The sequence below is a fragment of the Haemorhous mexicanus genome, chromosome 12 (genome assembly GCF_027477595.1).
Source record: "Haemorhous mexicanus isolate bHaeMex1 chromosome 12, bHaeMex1.pri, whole genome shotgun sequence".
Lineage (NCBI taxonomy): Eukaryota > Metazoa > Chordata > Aves > Passeriformes > Fringillidae > Haemorhous > Haemorhous mexicanus.
Genome location: NC_082352.1, coordinates 20,395,798 through 20,413,173, shown reverse-complemented (window position 1 = coordinate 20,413,173; position 17,376 = coordinate 20,395,798). Strand labels below are relative to the sequence as shown.

General features: G+C 54.7%; 1 protein-coding gene across 3 annotated transcripts; it reads left to right on the top strand.

Moving 5' to 3' along the window:
* Positions 1 to 729: 729 nt before the first annotated feature.
* LOC132332833 (dual specificity protein phosphatase 22-A-like) lies at positions 730 to 16,543 on the top strand. Of its 3 annotated transcripts, XM_059857466.1 has the most exons (8): positions 730 to 856; positions 976 to 1,051; positions 2,361 to 2,394; positions 2,884 to 2,966; positions 5,916 to 5,965; positions 8,752 to 8,826; positions 9,735 to 9,906; positions 15,171 to 16,543. In XM_059857466.1, exons 2-8 carry the CDS (start codon positions 1,031 to 1,033, stop codon positions 15,408 to 15,410), a joined length of 675 nt encoding a protein of 224 aa, XP_059713449.1. In that variant the 5' UTR covers positions 730 to 856; positions 976 to 1,030; the 3' UTR covers positions 15,411 to 16,543. The 3 variants fall into 3 exon arrangements, with proteins under 3 accessions (XP_059713449.1, XP_059713450.1, XP_059713448.1); XM_059857467.1 differs by lacking the exon at positions 2,361 to 2,394 and having other exon boundaries at positions 814 to 856; XM_059857465.1 differs by lacking the exons at positions 730 to 856; positions 976 to 1,051; positions 2,884 to 2,966 and having other exon boundaries at positions 2,152 to 2,394.
* The last annotated feature ends 833 nt before the right edge of the window (positions 16,544 to 17,376 follow it).

The following is a 17,376-nucleotide window of genomic DNA, read 5'->3' as shown; positions in this document are numbered from 1 at the left end:
CAAGATTTGCTGCCTGGATTCCTTTTTTTCAGGGCTAAGAAAGCTGCTGCCAAATTTCTCCCTTAGCTGAGCTGGCATCTCCTGGACCCTGCAGGTTTTTAGCAGCTCTTAATCCCTGTTTTTCCCAGTGTCTCTGTGAGCAGAGCTGATCCATGAAGGAGTTTTCTGAATTATGATGGAGCTCCTTGTGTGCCCACACATGGGCATCCATGGTTTTTATTCCCAAGAACTTTGGTGCCTCTGATCCCTGCCCTTCTGAAGCCTAAACCAAGCCTGGACGTAAGTTGGCTCTTCTCCTGATGGGACAGGAAACCGTCAGGAAATTGATGTTGTGGTTTAGGAGCTGTGGTTGGCTGTTGCTGGCCCCCCCTTTCCCTTCCACTCATAAATTTGGGAAGGTTTTTAAGGTGAGGTAATCTGGTGGGAATTAAGCAGTGAGCTCCCCTTCCTACACCTGAAAAATCCCTTAAGTGATAAATTTATCTCTGGGGTGCTGAGAAGGATGAGGGTGACAATCCCAGGCTGGTGATGGCTGGAATTCTGATTTTCCCTGCTTTTTGCACAGCCCCTGCTGTGGTACTGACCTGGCTGAGGCACATGGAGCTGCCAGGGTTTGTGCCTGGAAAATTGATTTGTTTTGGAGCAGATACTGGAGTTTCAGTGCTGCTGGGATAAAGGAGTTGTTCCTCCTGGGTCTGTCCTTCCCAAAAAGCTGTGGAACCCCAGGGAGGCAAGGAGAGAAACCTGAGCCTTGCCATGATCCCAGATCCTTATTTCATCCTCCCCTTCCTGGCACCAGCCACTCTCTGCTCCCTTCCCTCCAGAGCAGCAGCGGGGCCCGCTGGAGCAGCCTCAGGTGAGCTGAGTTTGCCAGGGCTCTGCTTGCTCCCCTCCTGGCATGTTTCCCTTCCTCCTGCCCTGAGAGGGGATCAGACCTCACCATCCTCCCTGGGAATTTGGGGGGTTTGTTTGCAGGTAGCCTTGGAGACTGAGAAACCACCCGATTCCTGATCCTGGGGAGAGAAAACCCATGGGGACTGGAATGAGCAAGGTACAGGGGACAGTGGGATGGGGACCAGCACCTTCTCTTCTTCTGCAGCCCGTGGGTGCACTTCCCAGGTCCCTAAATACAGCTATCTGCACCTTCCCCTTTCCCACAGCCCTTTGGAATTCCAAGCACTTCAAGAGAATTAGGAAAGCAAACAGGGATTTAAATCCAAGGTTTATATCTGGGTGAAGAGCTCAGTGTCTGCAGGTGTCAGAAAAGTGACTGCTGGGATTAAATGCTCATCCCTGGGGTGGTAAAACCTTGGCATTTTCATCCTCAGGGATAAAGGGTTCCCTGCAGGGAAATTCCCCCCTTTCCACCCTTGGGGTTTGCCCCAGCAATGGGGGAAGTGTGGTCTCAGTGCTGCTTTTTCCTCCAGGGCTGGAGGATGGGATCAATTTCTGTTGCTGTCCTTAAATAACCACTTGGAATGTGAGTCCTCCAGTTTAAAATTAGACTCTGGGACAACAACAGAGAGATCAGATCAGGGCAAACTCCCTCTGCACGGCTCTGATGGGGTTTGACACCGGGGATTCACCCCCTGTGAACTCAGCCTGACAGGCAAAGTGCCTTTTACAGCCCCCAGTGCCACCAAACCCTTTGGATAGCCCAGGCTTCTGTTGCCAAGGGCTGGATTGCTGCAGACACTTTTGTAGGATCCAGTTTTGGACTCCATAAGATGCAGGGCTCTGAATTCCCCTTCACAGGTTGTGCTGTGCTGAATCCAGGTGTTAGCACCCAGGTATGGGCTGGGGTTCAGCTGGATGTGACCCAGTGCTGTTGAAAACCCTAAAACTCCTCAAACCAGGGCTCTTCTGCAAGAAGGGCACCAGCAAGTCCAGCTGACAATCAGCTCTGTCTTTCTGTGCCTCTGGAAATGCTCTGGCAGGTTCTTACACCCCTTAAACACCCTCAGCTGTCCCTTTTCTCCTTCATAACCCTGCAGCAGCGAGTTGGAGACCAAATCTGCAGCCTTGACATCTCTTAACTGCAATAAATAGAAATCCTGCTATAAATAGCATCCATCCATTCCCAGCTGGCAGATGCAACCTTTGAAACTCCAGAGGATCACATCCAAACTCCTCCCATTTCTTTGCTGAGTTGTTCCTGAGCTCTGCTCTCCTGAGGGGTTTGGGCTCAGCCTTTCCTGGTTGTTTATGAAGGTGATCCATGGATTTGGGTGCTTGGTTTGGCATGGCCTGGGGTGTTTGGTGCCAGGTGTCCTGGTCCTGCTGGCGCTCATTCCCACCACATCAGATGTACCTTGTTCCTGGTGCCATCTGAATTCTCTCTCCTTTCTGTCACCGCCCAGATTGTCACCGGCCTCTACCTGGGGAATATTCGTGGTGAGTGCCTTTCCCTGCCCCTCCCTGGTGCTGTGGGATCCTTGGGCAGCTGGCAGGGCTGGAGGATTCCTCTCCTTGGCAACTCCATGTGCTCCCAGCTGGGAATCTCAGCATCTCCCAGAGCTCCAGAGCTGCCCCAAATCCCCATCCCAATTTCCAGTGATCCCAGTCCAGCCCAGGAAAGGGATGCCCACTGGGAGCTGTGCTCACCAGCCATGCTGGAGCCCCAGGAAATTCATGGCATATCTGGAAACTTCCTCAACAGCAAAGACACAACAGCCTAGTCTGAGTTCTCAGGGTAACTTCTGATGTTGGGGGCGGCTTTAGGAACCTGCTGAGTACCCAGAGCATCCCAGGGGGATTCTGCCTGGAAGGAGGTGTCCAACCTCCTCCCTGCACCGAGGGGGATGAGAGGCAGGGCTGGAATGGGGGTCAGGGGTTGGGGGGTCCCGGCAGGGCAGGTAATTCCCATGTGGCTTCCGTTTCCAGACTCTGAGGACCATGAGAACCTGCTGAGCAAGGGGGTGACCCACATCCTGTCCGTCCACAACGGTGCCAAGCCCGTGCTGGAGGTGCGTGCCTGGCTGGGGGCCTGGGGACCACCCGGGGCAGCAGGAGCTGGGAAGGGACACATGGGAGCTTCTCCTGGCCTGGGGAGAAGCAATGCTGGATTTGCAACGATTTGCACTGCCTGACACCGATTGACACCAATTTACACCGAGTGGCACCAGGCGATGCTGCCCAAAGGGGCTCAGTGATGGATTTGGGGAGGGGGCAGCAGGGTGTTTGGGTGGTTTTTTGGGGGCAGCGGGGTGTTTGGGTGGTTTTGGGGGGCAGACAGGACCCGCAGCGCTGCGGGGCAGTGCCCGGAGGGTGCCCGGTGCTGCCGGGGGGTCCCCACGAGAGGGCGGCGGCGCCCCGCGAATGGAGCCCCGGCGAGGAGGGGACACGGCTGGCACCGGTGTCCCCTGCTCGGTGTGCCCGCTCCTCCGGGCTCGCTGACCCCCGGAGAGCTGCGGGATGCTGGGTGGGGAAACTGAGGCAGGAGGGAGCTGCCGCTGGGATGGTGGCAGAGGGGTGGGACAGGTCGCTTGTGCTCAAATCCCGTCTGGATGGTTCTGTGCGCCGGGAGCAGCTGCAGGTTCGGCTCCCAGAGGAGTGAGGGGCACGGCCATGGGGTGCTGGGGACCTGTTGGGGGGCAAGGACACCTCCCACCATCCCAGGCTGCTCCAAGGCCCAATGTCCAACCTGGCCTTGGGCACTGCCAGGGATCCAGGGGCAGCCACAACTGCTCTGGGCATCTCCCCACCCTCCCAGAGAACAATTCCTAATTCCCAATATCCCATCCAGCCCTGCCCTCTGGCAGTGGGAGCCATTCCCTGGGTCCTGTCCCTCCATCCCTTGTCCCCAGTCCCTCTCCAGCTCTCCTGGAGCCCCTTCAGGCCCTGCAAGGGCTCTGAGCTCTCCCTGGAGCTTCTCCTCTCCAGGTGAGCACCCCCAGGTGTCCCAGCCTGGCTCCAGAGCAGTTTTCCCAGCTTTTGGAGCATCTCCCTGGCTCCTCTGGGCTCTCTTCAGCAGCTCCACATCCTCCTGGTGCTGGGGGTGCTTCACCCCAATATTGGGTGCTGCAGAAAGGGAACGGGACCACCAGGACCCCTCATTCTTTGGGGCCACCACGGGGGGACCCCAAAAAAACCCCAGCTGGGCCTTTTTCCTGCTGAGGCGCTGAGTACCGGGAGTGGGACAGAGCCATGGGGAAGGACAAAGGACAAACGGGCCGGGGCCGGGGCAGCAGCCAGGGCTGGCGAGCGCGGGGCTGGGCCAGACGGGGAGCAAAGTGCACGGAGTGCTTACAACTGGGAGCAAAGCAGACAGGGCACTTACACCACGGAGCAAAGTGCTTGGAGCGCTTACATCATGGAGCAAAGCGCTCAGATTGCTTACACCATGGAGCAAAATGCTTGGAGTGCTTACACCATGGAGCAAAGTGCACGCAGCTCTTACACCAGGGAGCAAAGCACACACAGCCCTTACACCATGGAGCAGAGTGCACAGCCCTTACACCACAGAGCAAAGCGCACTCAGCCCTTACACCATGGAGCAGAGCACTCAGAATGCTTACACCATGGAGCAGAGCACACGTAGCCCTTACACCAGGGAGCAGAGCACACAGCCCTTACACCAGGGAGCAGAGCACGCAGCCCTTACATCATGGAGCAGAGCACACAGCCCTTACACCATGGAGCAGAGCGCACACAGCCCTTACATCACGGAGCAGAGCACTCAGCCCTTACACCGTGGAGTAAAGGACATGCAGCCCTTACACCATGGAGCAGAGCACTCAGCCCTTACACCATGGAGCTGAGCACTCAGCCCTTACACCGTGGAGTAAAGGACATGCAGCCCTTACACCACAGAGCAGAGCACACAGCCCTTACACCAGGGAGCAGAGCCCTCAGCCCTTACACCGTGGAGCAGAGCACTCAGCCCTTACACCGTGGAGCAGAGCCCTCAGCCCTTACACCAGGGAGCAGAGCCCTCAGCCCTTACACCGTGGAGCAGAGCCCGCGGAGGGGAAGCGGAAGGCCCGGGGGGTTTTGCAATGTGTCAATCACGGCCCCGGCGGTGACCGCAAACCCCAGCGGCGCTGCCACGGTGGGACAGGGACAGGGACGGGGACACACGGCCCCGGGAGCAGCCCCGGGGTTCACCCCGGCCTGGGGGCTCTGGGTCGGCCTCTGGGGAGGGTCGAGGTCCTCTTGGCTTCTCCAGGGTGGATTTGATGGCTCTTCCCAGCCTGGGGACTCGTTGAGACGCTCCAGGCATGGAGCTGCGGCTGAGGTGATGCGTGGAAAGCCTGTGGGCCATCCCAGCACAGAATTATCCCTGTGCCCATCCTGCTCTGCCCCTTCCTTCCTTAAATAATCCAATTTTCAGCCTCCTGGGCTGGAGGGTGGTCCGGGGCGTTGGGCCGCCTGAGCCAGGAGGGACCTGATGGAGATGGGGCAATCCCTGGAGGTCTGGCTGCAGGATTTCACCCCCATTTTGCTAAGAAAGGATTAAAAACAAACCCCCAACCCCCAGATAAAAAGGATCTAAATTTAGCTGCAAACAGGGAGGATTGAGGAAGCGATGTTTTAAGGAGAGGAAAGTAATCTGACCTAGGCCAGCAGGCAGCAGATGATTTATGGGGTATTAAAAGGACAGGGAGGAAATAACTCATTGATGAGAGTGGCTTTGTCAGTGCACATCTTCCTGGTGGAGTTTGGGGCTCCCTGGCTCCGTTTTGGGGGGATCCTGAATATTTTAGTTGTCCCCACAGCCTGGCCTGTCCTGTGGGATTGAGAGGAAATCAGTGGGGTGGGATGGGTGCACCCATCCATTGCTGTGGGGCGAACCCCAAAGTGGTTTTCAGCTTTCTTCTCCCCTCAAGGTCAGCTGAGAAAGGAAAAAAAAGAGAGAAATGGAGGATTTTGTGATTCTTGGAGGTATTTCATGACTGCTTTATTTGGTATTGCAGGACATGACCTATCTGTGTATCTCGGCCTCGGATTCATCCAGTCAGAACCTGTAAGTGATTTCCCATCCTTTTCCTGTTGGCAGCTGTTGGTCAATAAAAGCTCAGGTTGTGCAGGACGAAGGTTTAGTCCATTCATGCTGTGAAATTTCTCATAATCCCTGAGCTTCCCAGAAGCTGGGGTTCATTACTGTGTGGTAAATAACATTTTAGGGCTTAAAAATCTGTTTTTAATGCGTGTTTGCAGTCAGGAAATGTGATTTTTTGGTCAAGTTTCAAAGTTATTCCACTGGGCAGGATTGTAAACTGGAGAGTTAGAAAGATGATTCGTGTCAGTCCTCAAGGCATTTTTTTCTTAAAGAGAAATTTATTAAAATATAAATTATTTTTGCCATATAAAGCAATGACCCACGCTCATAACTCTTGGAATGCTGTTTTGGAGATGAAGCTGCTGAGAGGAGCTGGGAGGAACTGCCAGGATTTTGTGGGATGCTGCTGCTTTGGGTGACGAGCACCCATAAATCCTTGATTTGCACCAGCAAATTGACAAATCCACTGGACTTTTCTCTCCAATCAAACCCTAAAAAGCATCAAAACTTAATTCCCAAGTCCCTGCAGCCGTGCCTGGGGGTGGAATCCTGCTTGCTCATGCTCTGGCTGAGCGGAAAGAGAAGCTTTACAAGAAAACCCTGCCTCAGCAAGAACTGGGATTTTTGGTTGTTATTTTTTTTCCCACTTCGCTCATTTCTTTGCGCTCGTGGCGTGTCTACGAAAGGGAAAAAAAAAAAATAGGGAAAAAAATAAAAAAAGAAGATAAGGCTGCCTGCAGGAAGGAAGAGTTATTCAAGAAACTATTTTCTGCTTGTCAGTTTATGCCTTGGGTTTCACAATCCTGGTGAACTTTGTGTCCTGCTTGTGATTCGGGGGCTCAGCACTAATTCCACTCCCTGATCCCACGCTGGAAAAGCACAGGCAGAGCTTTCCCTGTGGGAAAAACCCCCGTGGAGTGGGTGAGGATGGATGGGGGAGCTCAATTCCTTTGGGATATTGGGACAGGGGTGCAGGCTGGAGGCACGAGCATCGTGTCCTTGCAAGCAGAGAACATTCCTGCTGGTCCTGCCGAGGGGCTGAAGGGCAGGACTGGGATGTGGAGAGTTTGGAGCTGAGTGGGCAGCGCCTGCAGGCCTGGGGGATGTTGTGTGCTCTGTGAAGATCAGCAGGACAAGCAGGGAAATCCCCTGGGACAAACATTGATGCCTTATAAAGGCTGAGCTAGAGCAGAGGCTGGACAGAGCTACAGAATAAAGCAGGGATTTATTGAAAGGATCTCCTCCATGGATCCACCTTGGGCAGCACAAGAGCCCAGCCAGGGCTGAACCCAAGATGAACCAAAATGGCCCCAAAATGAACCCAAGATGAACCAAAATGGTCCCAAAATGAACCCAAGATGAACCAAAATGGCCCCAAAATGCACGAGCGCTCCCGGGGTCTCTCCCTGGGATCAGCTCTGCTCCATTTGCACCTTGCAGTTCATTGTCCCAGCCCAGCTTTAGCCCAGGCAGTGCCACCCTTGTTTTTCTCTCTCCAGCCCACGGGGTTTGTGCTCCTGGGCTGAGATTTGGATCATTTGTCCTTGGTGCCCAGCTGGAGCAGGAATTGTTTTGTCTCCCTGCTCTGTGCACAGAGCTCAGCATCCCCTGATGTGAACCCAGCCCCACACACTAAAGCAGCACAGAATGTGAAAAGTATAAAAGCCAACCCTGAGGCATCACTTTGGGCAGGGAAAATCCTCCCAGACAGTGATGCTCCATTTGCTGGAAGATCCTTGGATTGACACCTCCTTCCAGGAATGAGAGGCTCAGTATTTTTAGCCTGCTGACGATGTCAGACACTCCGTCACCTTCTGTTCCTGGGGAGCAGAACCCCCTGCAATCCCTGAATTAATTCACTTTGGCTCCTCAGAGGGCGCCGAGCCCCGCGCTCCAGGGCAGGGTGAAGAACCAACACCCTCCTCCAGTGGCCAGCAGGGATGGAGGAGCTTCTGGAGAGTTCCCAGAGGGAAAACAGCTCCCTTGGCAGTGGGAATGACTGCAGGAGGTCAAGCTGTGGCTTCTGAGAAATCAGGAAGGCAGCGTGGGCTCGCCCACCCCGTCACGCGCAGCGGAGGAAGTCCGGCGCCGCTGCAGAGGGGCTGCCAAAGGGACCCTCTTCTCCCTGGATTTTTTTGTTTTTTTTTTCTTAAAGTTGGGATAAAATGTGTGAGATGGCATTTTTTGTTTGGATTTAGAGGTTTATTGGTTTTTATTTATATTACAGTTTCACATGTGGTGAGTTTTACAGTGCTTTAATAAGTTAAAAAGGGAGTTACATCTTTTTTTATAAGGTTTTTTAAAGGATAAACTGTTTAATTAAGAAATGATACTTAAATTATTTTTGTTTTTAACTTAATAACTATCTTTTAACTAATTTTTAACTTAATAACTAATTCTAAATTTAATAACTAATTTTTAACTTAATAACTACTTTTTAACTTAATAACTTAATACTTACTTAATAACTAATTTTTAACTTAATGGCTTAATAACTCTGTGCAGAGAGCTCACCATCCCCTAGCATGAAGCTCAGACCCATGCACTAAAGCAACACAGAATCTGAAAGATATAAATGCCAAAACCTGAGGCATCACCTTCACCTGGCAGAGGAAGGATCTCTGCTCCTACCCGGCGCTGGTGGCCCCAGGATGATGGAAAACCCTTGGGAGTGACAGTGCTGCTGTTTGCAGGGTGTCCTGCAGGGACAGCCAGCCCTTCCCTCCTCACCTCTGCCTCTCCCCCTACAGGCTGCAGCATTTTAAGGAGTGCATCCAGTTCATCCACGAGTGCCGGCTCGGAGGGGGAGGCTGCCTGGTGCACTGGTGAGAGCTCCTGGGACCCCTCACAGCCCAGCTGGCCTCTGGGAGCTGGGGATGGTGCCTTGGGAAGGCTGAGCTAGTGCAGAGGCTGGGCAGAGCTAAAGAATAAAGTAGGGATTTATTGAAAGGATCTCCTCAATGGATCCACCTTGGGCAGCACCAGAGCCCAGCCAGGGCTGCACCCAAGGTGAACCAAAATGGCCCCAGAATGAACCCAAGGTGAACCAAAAGGCCCCATAATGAACCCAAGGTGAACCAAAATGGTCCCAAAATGAACCCAAGATGAACCAAAATGGTCCCAAAATGCACGGCCGGGCACGGGGTCTCTCCCTGGGATCAGCTCTGCTCCATTTGCACCTTGCAGTTCATTGTCCCAGCCCAGCTTTAGCCCAGGCAGTGCCACCCTTGTTTTTCTCTCTCCAGCCCACGGGGTTTGTGCTCCTGGGCTGAGATTTGGATCATTTGTCCTTGGTGCCCAGCTGGAGCAGGAATTGTTTTGTCTCCCTGCTCTGTGCACAGAGCTCACCATGCCCTGATGTGAACCCAGCCCCACACACTAAAGCAGCACAGAGTGTGAAAAGTATAAAAGCCAAAACCTGAGGCATCAGGCATGGGCTCCCCAAAAGTGTCCTTGGTGTTGAACATCACTGGGGAGGGGGAGGAAGATGAGGAGGAGGCCCAGAGCAGCAGGGAGGACCACGGGGAAGGCCCCTGGATCCACAGGGATGGGTGCTCCCTGCACTGACCACCTGAGCACCCAAGATGTGGCTTGAGGAGGGGACAGCGAGGTGACAACAGCAGTGAGAGTGTGAGAGGAGAGCTCCTTCCCCCCTCTCAGCCCAGCCAGGGATCTGCACCCCAGGGGTGACTCCCGTGGGATCCCCTCCCTGACTGGGCTCCTCCTGGGACAGCCTGGCCGGGGTGTCCCGCAGCAGCACCCTGCTGGTGGCATACCTGATGACAGTGACAGAGCTGGGCTGGCAGAGCTGCCTGGCTGCCACCAGGGCCGTTCGTTCCTACGCCAGCCCCAACCCCGGCTTCCAGCAGCAGCTGCAGGAGTATGAGAGCACCCTGCTCCACGAGGTAAGGCCCCCTTGGCTGCTTCTGGAGGGGTTTGCAACCAGGCACGGCTCCTTTGCATGCAGCTCTTTGCCCCAGCTGGATTTGGGAATGCCATTTATCACCTGAGGATTTGGGGGTTTGCGTGCAAAAACAAAAAGAAATTTAAAAAGGAAAGCCTTGGTATTGTGTGAGTGCATCTTAAAAAGTTCTTAAAAGCCCCAAACTTAAAAACCCCAAACTTAAAAACCCCAAACTTAAAAGCCCCAAACTTAAAAACCCCAAACTTAAAAACTCCAAACTTAAAAACCCCAAACTTTAAAGCCCCAAACTTGAAAACCCCAAACTTGAAACCCTTGGGTACATCTTGGAGGGGCTTGCAACCAGGCATGGCTCCTTTGCATGCAGCTCTTTGCCCCAGCTGGATTTGGGAATGTCATTTATCACCTGAAGATTTGGGGGTTTGCGTGCAAAAACAAAAAGAAATTTAAAAAGGAAAGCCTTGGTATTGTGTGAGTGCATCTTAAAAAGTTCTTAAAAGCCCTAAACTTAAAAACCCCAAACTTAAAAACTCCAAACTTGAAAACCCCAAACTTAAAAGCCCCAGACTTGAAAACCCCAAACTTGAAACCCTTGGGTACATCTTGGAGGGGTTATCTCCAGACTTGAAAACCCCAAACTTGAAACCCTTGGGTACATCTTGGAGGGGCTTGCAACCAGGCACGGCTCCTTTGCATGCAGCTCTTTGCCCCAGCTGGATTTGGGAATGCCATTTATCACCTGAGGATTTGGGGGTTTGCGTGCAAAAACAAAAAGAAATTTAAAAAGGAAAGCCTTGGTATTGTGTGAGTGCATCTTAAAAAGTTCTTAAAAGCCCCAAACTTAAAAACCCCAAACTTAAAAACCCCAAACTTAAAAGCCCCAAACTTAAAAACCCCAAACTTTAAAGCCCCAAACTTGAAAACCCCAAACTTGAAACCCTTGGGTACATCTTGGAGGGGTAAACTCCAGACTTGAAAACCCCAAACTTGAAACCCTTGGGTACATCTTGGAGGGGTTTGCAACCAGGCATGGCTCCTTTGCATCCAGCTCTTTGCCCCAGCTGGGTTTGGGAATGTCATTTATCACCTGAGGATTTAGGGGTTTGCCTGCAAAAACAAAGAGAAATTTAAAAAAAAAAAAATTGCTTTGAGATTGTGTGAGTGCACTTTAAAAAGCTCTTAAAACCCCTGAACTTGTTTTCTCGAGTTGGGATGCAGCAGGAAGGATGGGAGAGCAGTTTGTCCCTTGGGAAGCTCGGGAAGGAGCTGGGCCAGTTCCCGGGAATGCGGCAGGGAGAGGGGGAGTGGAAGGGGAGGAAGGCTCTTGTGAGGATGTCTGGGCACGCTGGGATCTGCCAGGGCTCCCTCTGCCAGCCAGTGCCCTGCTCTCAGGGGCAGGGGCAGGCAGGAGTGGAGAAATCTCCTCTTTCCTGCCCAAAAGGAGGTTTGGGAGAGCAGGAGCTGAGGCTGGCTGGTTCCCAGAGGGGAGGGAGGATGGAGCAGAGCCCAGCTGCATTCCAGCAGCTGCAGAGCCCTTAGTGCAGAGGTCAGAGCTGCACGTCTGACCTGGAAAGCCTTCGAAAGCAGAGGGAAAGGCCTTAAAAAGCAAAGGGAAAAAAACCTTAAAAAGCAAAGGGAAAAAAACCTTAAAAAGCAAAGGAAAAGGCTTTTAAAAGCACAGCTCCCACCTGGCTCTCCAGCTGCCTCCAGCCTCCCACTCTGAACCGTGCTCCTTCACCCATCCCAAACTTCCCATGGGACACAGACACTCTGCAAGGAAAGAGAAACCCTGGAAATGAGGTGTGCAAGGGATGTCACAGCTCCTGTCACCCCTAAACCCAGTGCCACCCCTGGAGGCAGAGCCCCCCGTGCACTGCAGCCACTGTGCAATGGCCCCGTGGCAAACAGGGGGTCCCTGTGCTCCCCCTGAGCCTTTGGGGGATCCCTGTGGCAAACAGGGGGTCCCTGTGCTCCCCTGAGTCCTTGGGGGGATCCCTGTGGCAAACAGGGGGTCCCTGTGCTCCCCTGAGTCCTTGGGGGGATCCCTGTGGCAAACAGGGGGTCCCTGTGCTCCCCCTGAGCCTTTGGGGGATCCCTGTGGCAAACAGGGGGTCCCTGTGCTCCCCTGAGAATTTGGGGGGATCCCTGTGGCAAACAGGGGTCCCTGTGCTCCCCCTGAGCCCTTGGGGGGATCCCTGTGGCAAACAGGGGGTCCCTGTGCTCCCCTGAGGCTTTGGGGGGATCCCTGTGGCAAACAGGGGGTCCCTGTGCTCACCCTGAGCCTTTGGGGGGATCCCTGTGGCAAACAGGGGGTCCCTGTGCTCCCCCTGAGCCCTTGAGGGATCCCTGTGGCAAACAGGGGTCCCTGTGCTCCCCTGAGCCCTTGGGGGATCCCTGTGGCAAACAGGGGGTCCCTGTGCTCCCCTGAGCCTTTGGGGGATTCCTGTGGCAAACAGGGGTCCCTGTGCTCCCCTGAGTCCTTGGGGGGATCCCTGTGGCAAACAGGGGGTCCCTGTGCTCCCCTGAGCCCTTGGGGGGATCCCTGTGGCAAACAGGGGGTCCCTGTGCTCCCCATAGCCCTTTGGGGGATTCCCGTGGCAAACAGGGGTCCCTGTGCTCCCCCTGAGCCTTTGAGGGATCCCTGTGGCAAACAGGGAGTCCTTGTGCTCCCCTGAGCCTTTGGGGGGATCCCTGTCCTGGCAGGAGGGAGCAGGGACAGCCTGTGACACTGTCCCCAAGGCCAAGTTTCCTTCCCCGGGTGCTGTCACACGAGGGATGTGGCCCTGCCCCGTTGTCACCAGCTGCCAGAAACGCCCCTGGAGGAGGGTGGAAAATGCTCCTGGGGATTACAAAACACCCGCGGAGCTGGAGATTCCCTGCGGGGCTTCCCCTGGCAGGGCCAGCTCTCCCCAGCCCTTCCCACGGACCCCGGGGTGGGCTTTGCTGTGCCCTCCCTCCATCCCAGCTATTCCTCCTGCTCCCAAAATCCACCCTGGACACCACAATTTCCTCCTTTTCCCTTCCAATCTGCTTTTTCCATCACCTCACAGTTTTGCCAGTGGCTTTGCAACCCTTTCCCTGAAGCAGCTGAGGGTGGAGGGGCTGGGATGTGTTTTCCACTCTGTGGGATTTAGCAAGAGCTGCTTTTTCCTTGAAACTCCCACCCGTGTTCCCTGTGATGTCAGCCCTGGAATGGCCCTCGTGGGTGGGAAACCTCAATCCTGGCTGGTTCAAACCTGGGAGGAACAGCCTGGACCTCCTGGGGACCTCCTGGGGCTGTGGTGCCTCAGTTTCCTTCACCTCAGGGAGCTCAGATGGGAGGAGGGAATGGGGAAGATGCTCCAGCCTCGCTGCTGGAGCGTGCAGCTGTGGTTTCCAGCTGGCAAATGGGGCTCCTGCGGGCTGGAGGGATGGAGAAGGAAGGAAGGGAGCAAGAGCAGCAGCAGGATGATGGGCAGGGTTAGAGAAGGAAGTCAGTGTGGATGTCACAGGGGGCACAGATGGACATTCTGGTGACAGAGCTGTCCCCTGTGGTGCTGGCACACCATGGCCACGCTGCCTTTTTCGCTCCTGGCCCGAGAGAGGAGGAGGAGGAGGAGGAGGAGGAGGAGGAGGAGAAGGAGCAGGGCAGGGGGCTGGTGCCCAGCACTGCAGGAAATGGGCTGGAGCCACTTCTTGCTCTGGCTTTAGGAGGAAATGCCTGGCAGCTTCCCCCATCTCCCACCCACTCCCTCCCTCCTCCCCGGGTGGGGGGAGGCAGCTCCCAGCTGGGTGCTGAGCCCTGCTGGGTGCCAGGCAGCCCTTCCCACGGAGCTCCATCCCTCTGGATGGTTGGCACAGAGGGAAGGTGCCCCCCAGGAGATCCTGGCATGGATCTTGCCCCAAATGCTGTCCCAAACCCTCAGGGTCTCACTTCCCAGGGGGTGTTTTCTAGCAAGGAACACAGGCCTGGCTCCCAGGGCCACCCTGGGCAGGGATGTCCCTGCTTGCAGGTGGCAGCTGTGTGACAGTCCCGGTGAGTCCTGCTGTGGGAGGGAGTGGATTTGGGAAATCCAGACATTCCCAGTGGAAATCCCCCCTGCCCCAGCTGATTTTCCCTGGCTGCAGGAGAGGGGGATACCACCAGGGTCACTCTAATTTTTTTTTCCTTGTGGCTGATGCAGTGCTGAGCTGCCAGTCCTGCTGCACTGCATCCCAAACTTTTTCTGGAAACTTGGTGGCTCCTGCCCATTCAGGAGGCCAAATCCCCAGCGAGGGCACCTCACCCTGGGGGTGCCAAGGCTGGGCAGCTCACAGGAGCTGCTCCCTCTCCCCCTGGATCCCATCCCTGTCCCTGTCCCCATCCCAGGGCTCCAATGCTCGGTCCCTCTCTGCACCCACAGGTGCCCTCCATCCTTTCCTCGAGGTGTTTGGTGTTGCTGGGTGTGCTCCTACCACTCATCCCAGTAATTCCTTGCTGGATCCCAGCTCCTCAGGGAGATGGCAGAGCCCCTGGGAGCCCTGGAGTGGTGAATCCTGGCAGAGCTGCCCCTTCCTGCCCACACTCCTGCCTGCTGCCATTTGGGGCTGTCTGGCTGTTTCCTCCTCCCAGCAGGAACGGGAACAGTTCCTCTGGATCATCCCTTGCTTCCAGGCCTCAGCCTGCTGCCAGCTGGCCCCTGGCCACCAGGGTGCTCCTGCCTCTGCCATAATCGGGATCAGTGGGGTGAGAGGCTCCCCACAACCTCCCGAGGTGCTCTGACATCAAACCTGCCCCACCTTGCAAGGACCAACTGCTTGTGGGGGCAAAAAAAGCTTTGGGAAGCATTCCTTACGGGAATTCAGGCACAGGAGGAGCAGCAGCAGCTTCTTGGCAAGGAGGAATAAATAAAGCTGCTGTCCCAGCTGCAGCCAGGGTGGGAAGCTGAGGGTGCTGCCAGCTCTGTGCCGGGCTGGGGATGTGGGGAGTGCTGGGATGGGGGATCCACTGCCTCTGTGGGACATCCACACTGACTTCCTTCTCTAATCCTACCCATCATCCTGCTGCTGCTCTTGCTCCCTTCCTTTTCTTCATCTCTCCAGCCTGAGTGTGAGCTCCTGTGGGATGGGACCTTTCCGCATGCTGGCCGTGCTGGGGATGCAGCAGGAATTGCTTTGCTCGCTGCTTTCCCCCGCAGCTGCCGCAGCCCTGCTCTCTCTCTCTCCCTCTCTGGGGTTTCTCAGCTTTTCAGATCACCCTGACAACCTCTCCTGCCTTTTTCCCTGCAGTACCGCGCCTGGATCCGCCGGGAATACGGCAGGAACCCCTTCCAGGACCAGGAGGAGCTGCAGCGCCTGCTGGGGCAGCAGCAGCAGCCCGGGGGCAGGGATTGCTCCCGGCCCCGCTCCCCGGCTCCCACCTTTCCCCCTCCGTGCCGCGCAGCTGGCACCGCTGCTGGCACCGCTGCTGGCACCGCTGCTGGCACCGCTGCTGGCACCGCTGGCGGCAGCAGATGGATGAGCAGATAAGCAGCCAGGCTGTTCCCGGGCAGGAATTTGCCCTGGGGTTTGGGAAACTCTGTTTTACCCTTGCCAAGCACCTCCAGGGATTGGTGTCTATGGCACAAAGCTGCCAGCACCAGCCTGGGCTCCAGGGCTGGAGCAGGGCACAGGAGCCACAGAGCCCCCTGGCAGCTGCCAGCTCCACGAATGGGTTGCAGTGCCCTGCTGTGTCCCATTCCCCATTCCCAGTGGATTACAGCCACCTTTCCACCCTCAGAGCAGCAGCCAACCCTGTCCTTCTGTCCTCATGACAATATCTGGGCTGGCAGGGCACGGCAAAGGTGGTGCAGGCCTTGGGAATGAATCCAAGGTGGGAGGAGATGGAGAGGGGCCACCTTGTCCTCTGCTTCCCTGAGGAAGGAGGGACAAATCCTGGGATATGGGGGTGCTCTGAGCCTCAGCTGGCACCCACTGGGGTGGGGAGAGGGGCTGGAGGTGTTTTGGGGCTGCCCCTCACTGTGCATGTGCTTGGCAGGTGAATATCTGGCATTTTCCTTACCCCAGCCCCAGGGATAAGGGGAAAGGAAAATTCAAATTTACCTTTTATCTGGAATTTTCCTTATCCCAGCCCCAGGGAGGGGGGAAATCCAGCACTGCCTGTCCCCCTGCCTCCATCCCTGGCGCCAGAGTGGGTTTGGGATTTCCCTGAGTCCCATCTGAATGTCCCTGCTTGCCAAAGAAACCAAAAGCTTGGTTGGATTCACTCAACCCATGGACCAATTTAACTCTGTCCCTCTCAAAAAATCTTTTTGGTACCTAAACCCTGTGGCCATGTCCAATTTTTCATCCCAAACTTGGATTGTGCTTTTCCAGAGCTTTCTTGGCAGAATTTCCCCCCATCTGCCTTACAAGGAGGGTCCCATCCCATGGATTCAGCCCTTCCACATGGGAACCTTCAACCCTTCCGTGCCATCTCGCCCTTTTACTATAATTACCCTGTTTGTCCATTCAAAAAATGTCTGTTCTGCAATTCCTTCTAAGAAAAAAGGGATTCAAAACATTTCTAGGAATTCTCTGGATGAAGATTTTTGGGTACACATCGTGTGACAGCACCAGGGGTGACTCAGCCAGCTCCTAATAAAGAAAAAAAAGTGATTAAATCCTGAGGGTGCCTGGACTTGATTTGTGGTGTTCCTGGTGGGAATTACAGAGATGGACTGAAATGACCTCCCTGCTTCCAATTTTCTTGGTGAGAACCACCAGCAAAACGAAAAGTTTTAATTAGTCTATGTTCAGCCATTATGTATAGAATTCCAGGGGAAAAAAAAGTGTTTTTTTCCATTTATTTCAATGGAGAAAAGGGTCCCTGTGGCTGTTATTCCACATGGAAGTAATGGGAAAGCAGTGAATGAGGTGGAGGCTGTTGATGGAGTGGGCTGAAGGGAGGCTGAGCAATCAGCTCAGGGATCAATACTGGATTCAAAGCCTCTGTTTTCATTTTAGGAAGCAGAAAAATGGAACTTGCACGCAGGAAGAGAAAAGAGAAGAAAGTGGGAGTTAATAGGAAGTCATTGGAGATGGGTGATAAGCAGAGATTAGATGTGCAGGAGGTGTGATAAGATCCACAGCCCGGGCTTCAAACATTCCCAGGGAACCACAGCACCAAAGCAAATCCTGGGAAAATCCCCCAGATTTGGGGAATCCCAGGGAATGCAGCAGCACCCTCCATGCCTGACATCACAGCCACAACCATGCTCCAAAACCTCCTCCTAAGCCAAATTTCTCTGGATTTGGGGGTTATCAAAGATCTATTTTTTATATGGATATATCTATTGTTCCACTCTGGCCTCCATCAGTGAGACCTGAGGGGGCTTTAGGAATTCTGGGAGCTGGGAGGCAAACCCCAAACAGGTAAAACTGGGCTGGTTTCCACTTTTTGGACATTGCCAAGAGCACCTCAGGCTCGGCTGCTGGGCTCTGCTGTCCCACCCTA

Bases quoted from the DNA above. Each gene is read 5' to 3' on its own strand.
- LOC132332833 (XM_059857465.1), top strand. From the start codon at position 2,206: ATGAAGGTGATCCATGGATTTGGGTGCTTGGTTTGGCATGGCCTGGGG. The intron at 5,966-8,751 runs GTAAGTGATTTC...CTCCCCCTACAG, and splicing joins GATTCATCCAGTCAGAACCT to GCTGCAGCATTTTAAGGAGT. The intron at 8,827-9,734 runs GTGAGAGCTCCT...CTCCTGGGACAG, and splicing joins GGAGGCTGCCTGGTGCACTG to CCTGGCCGGGGTGTCCCGCA.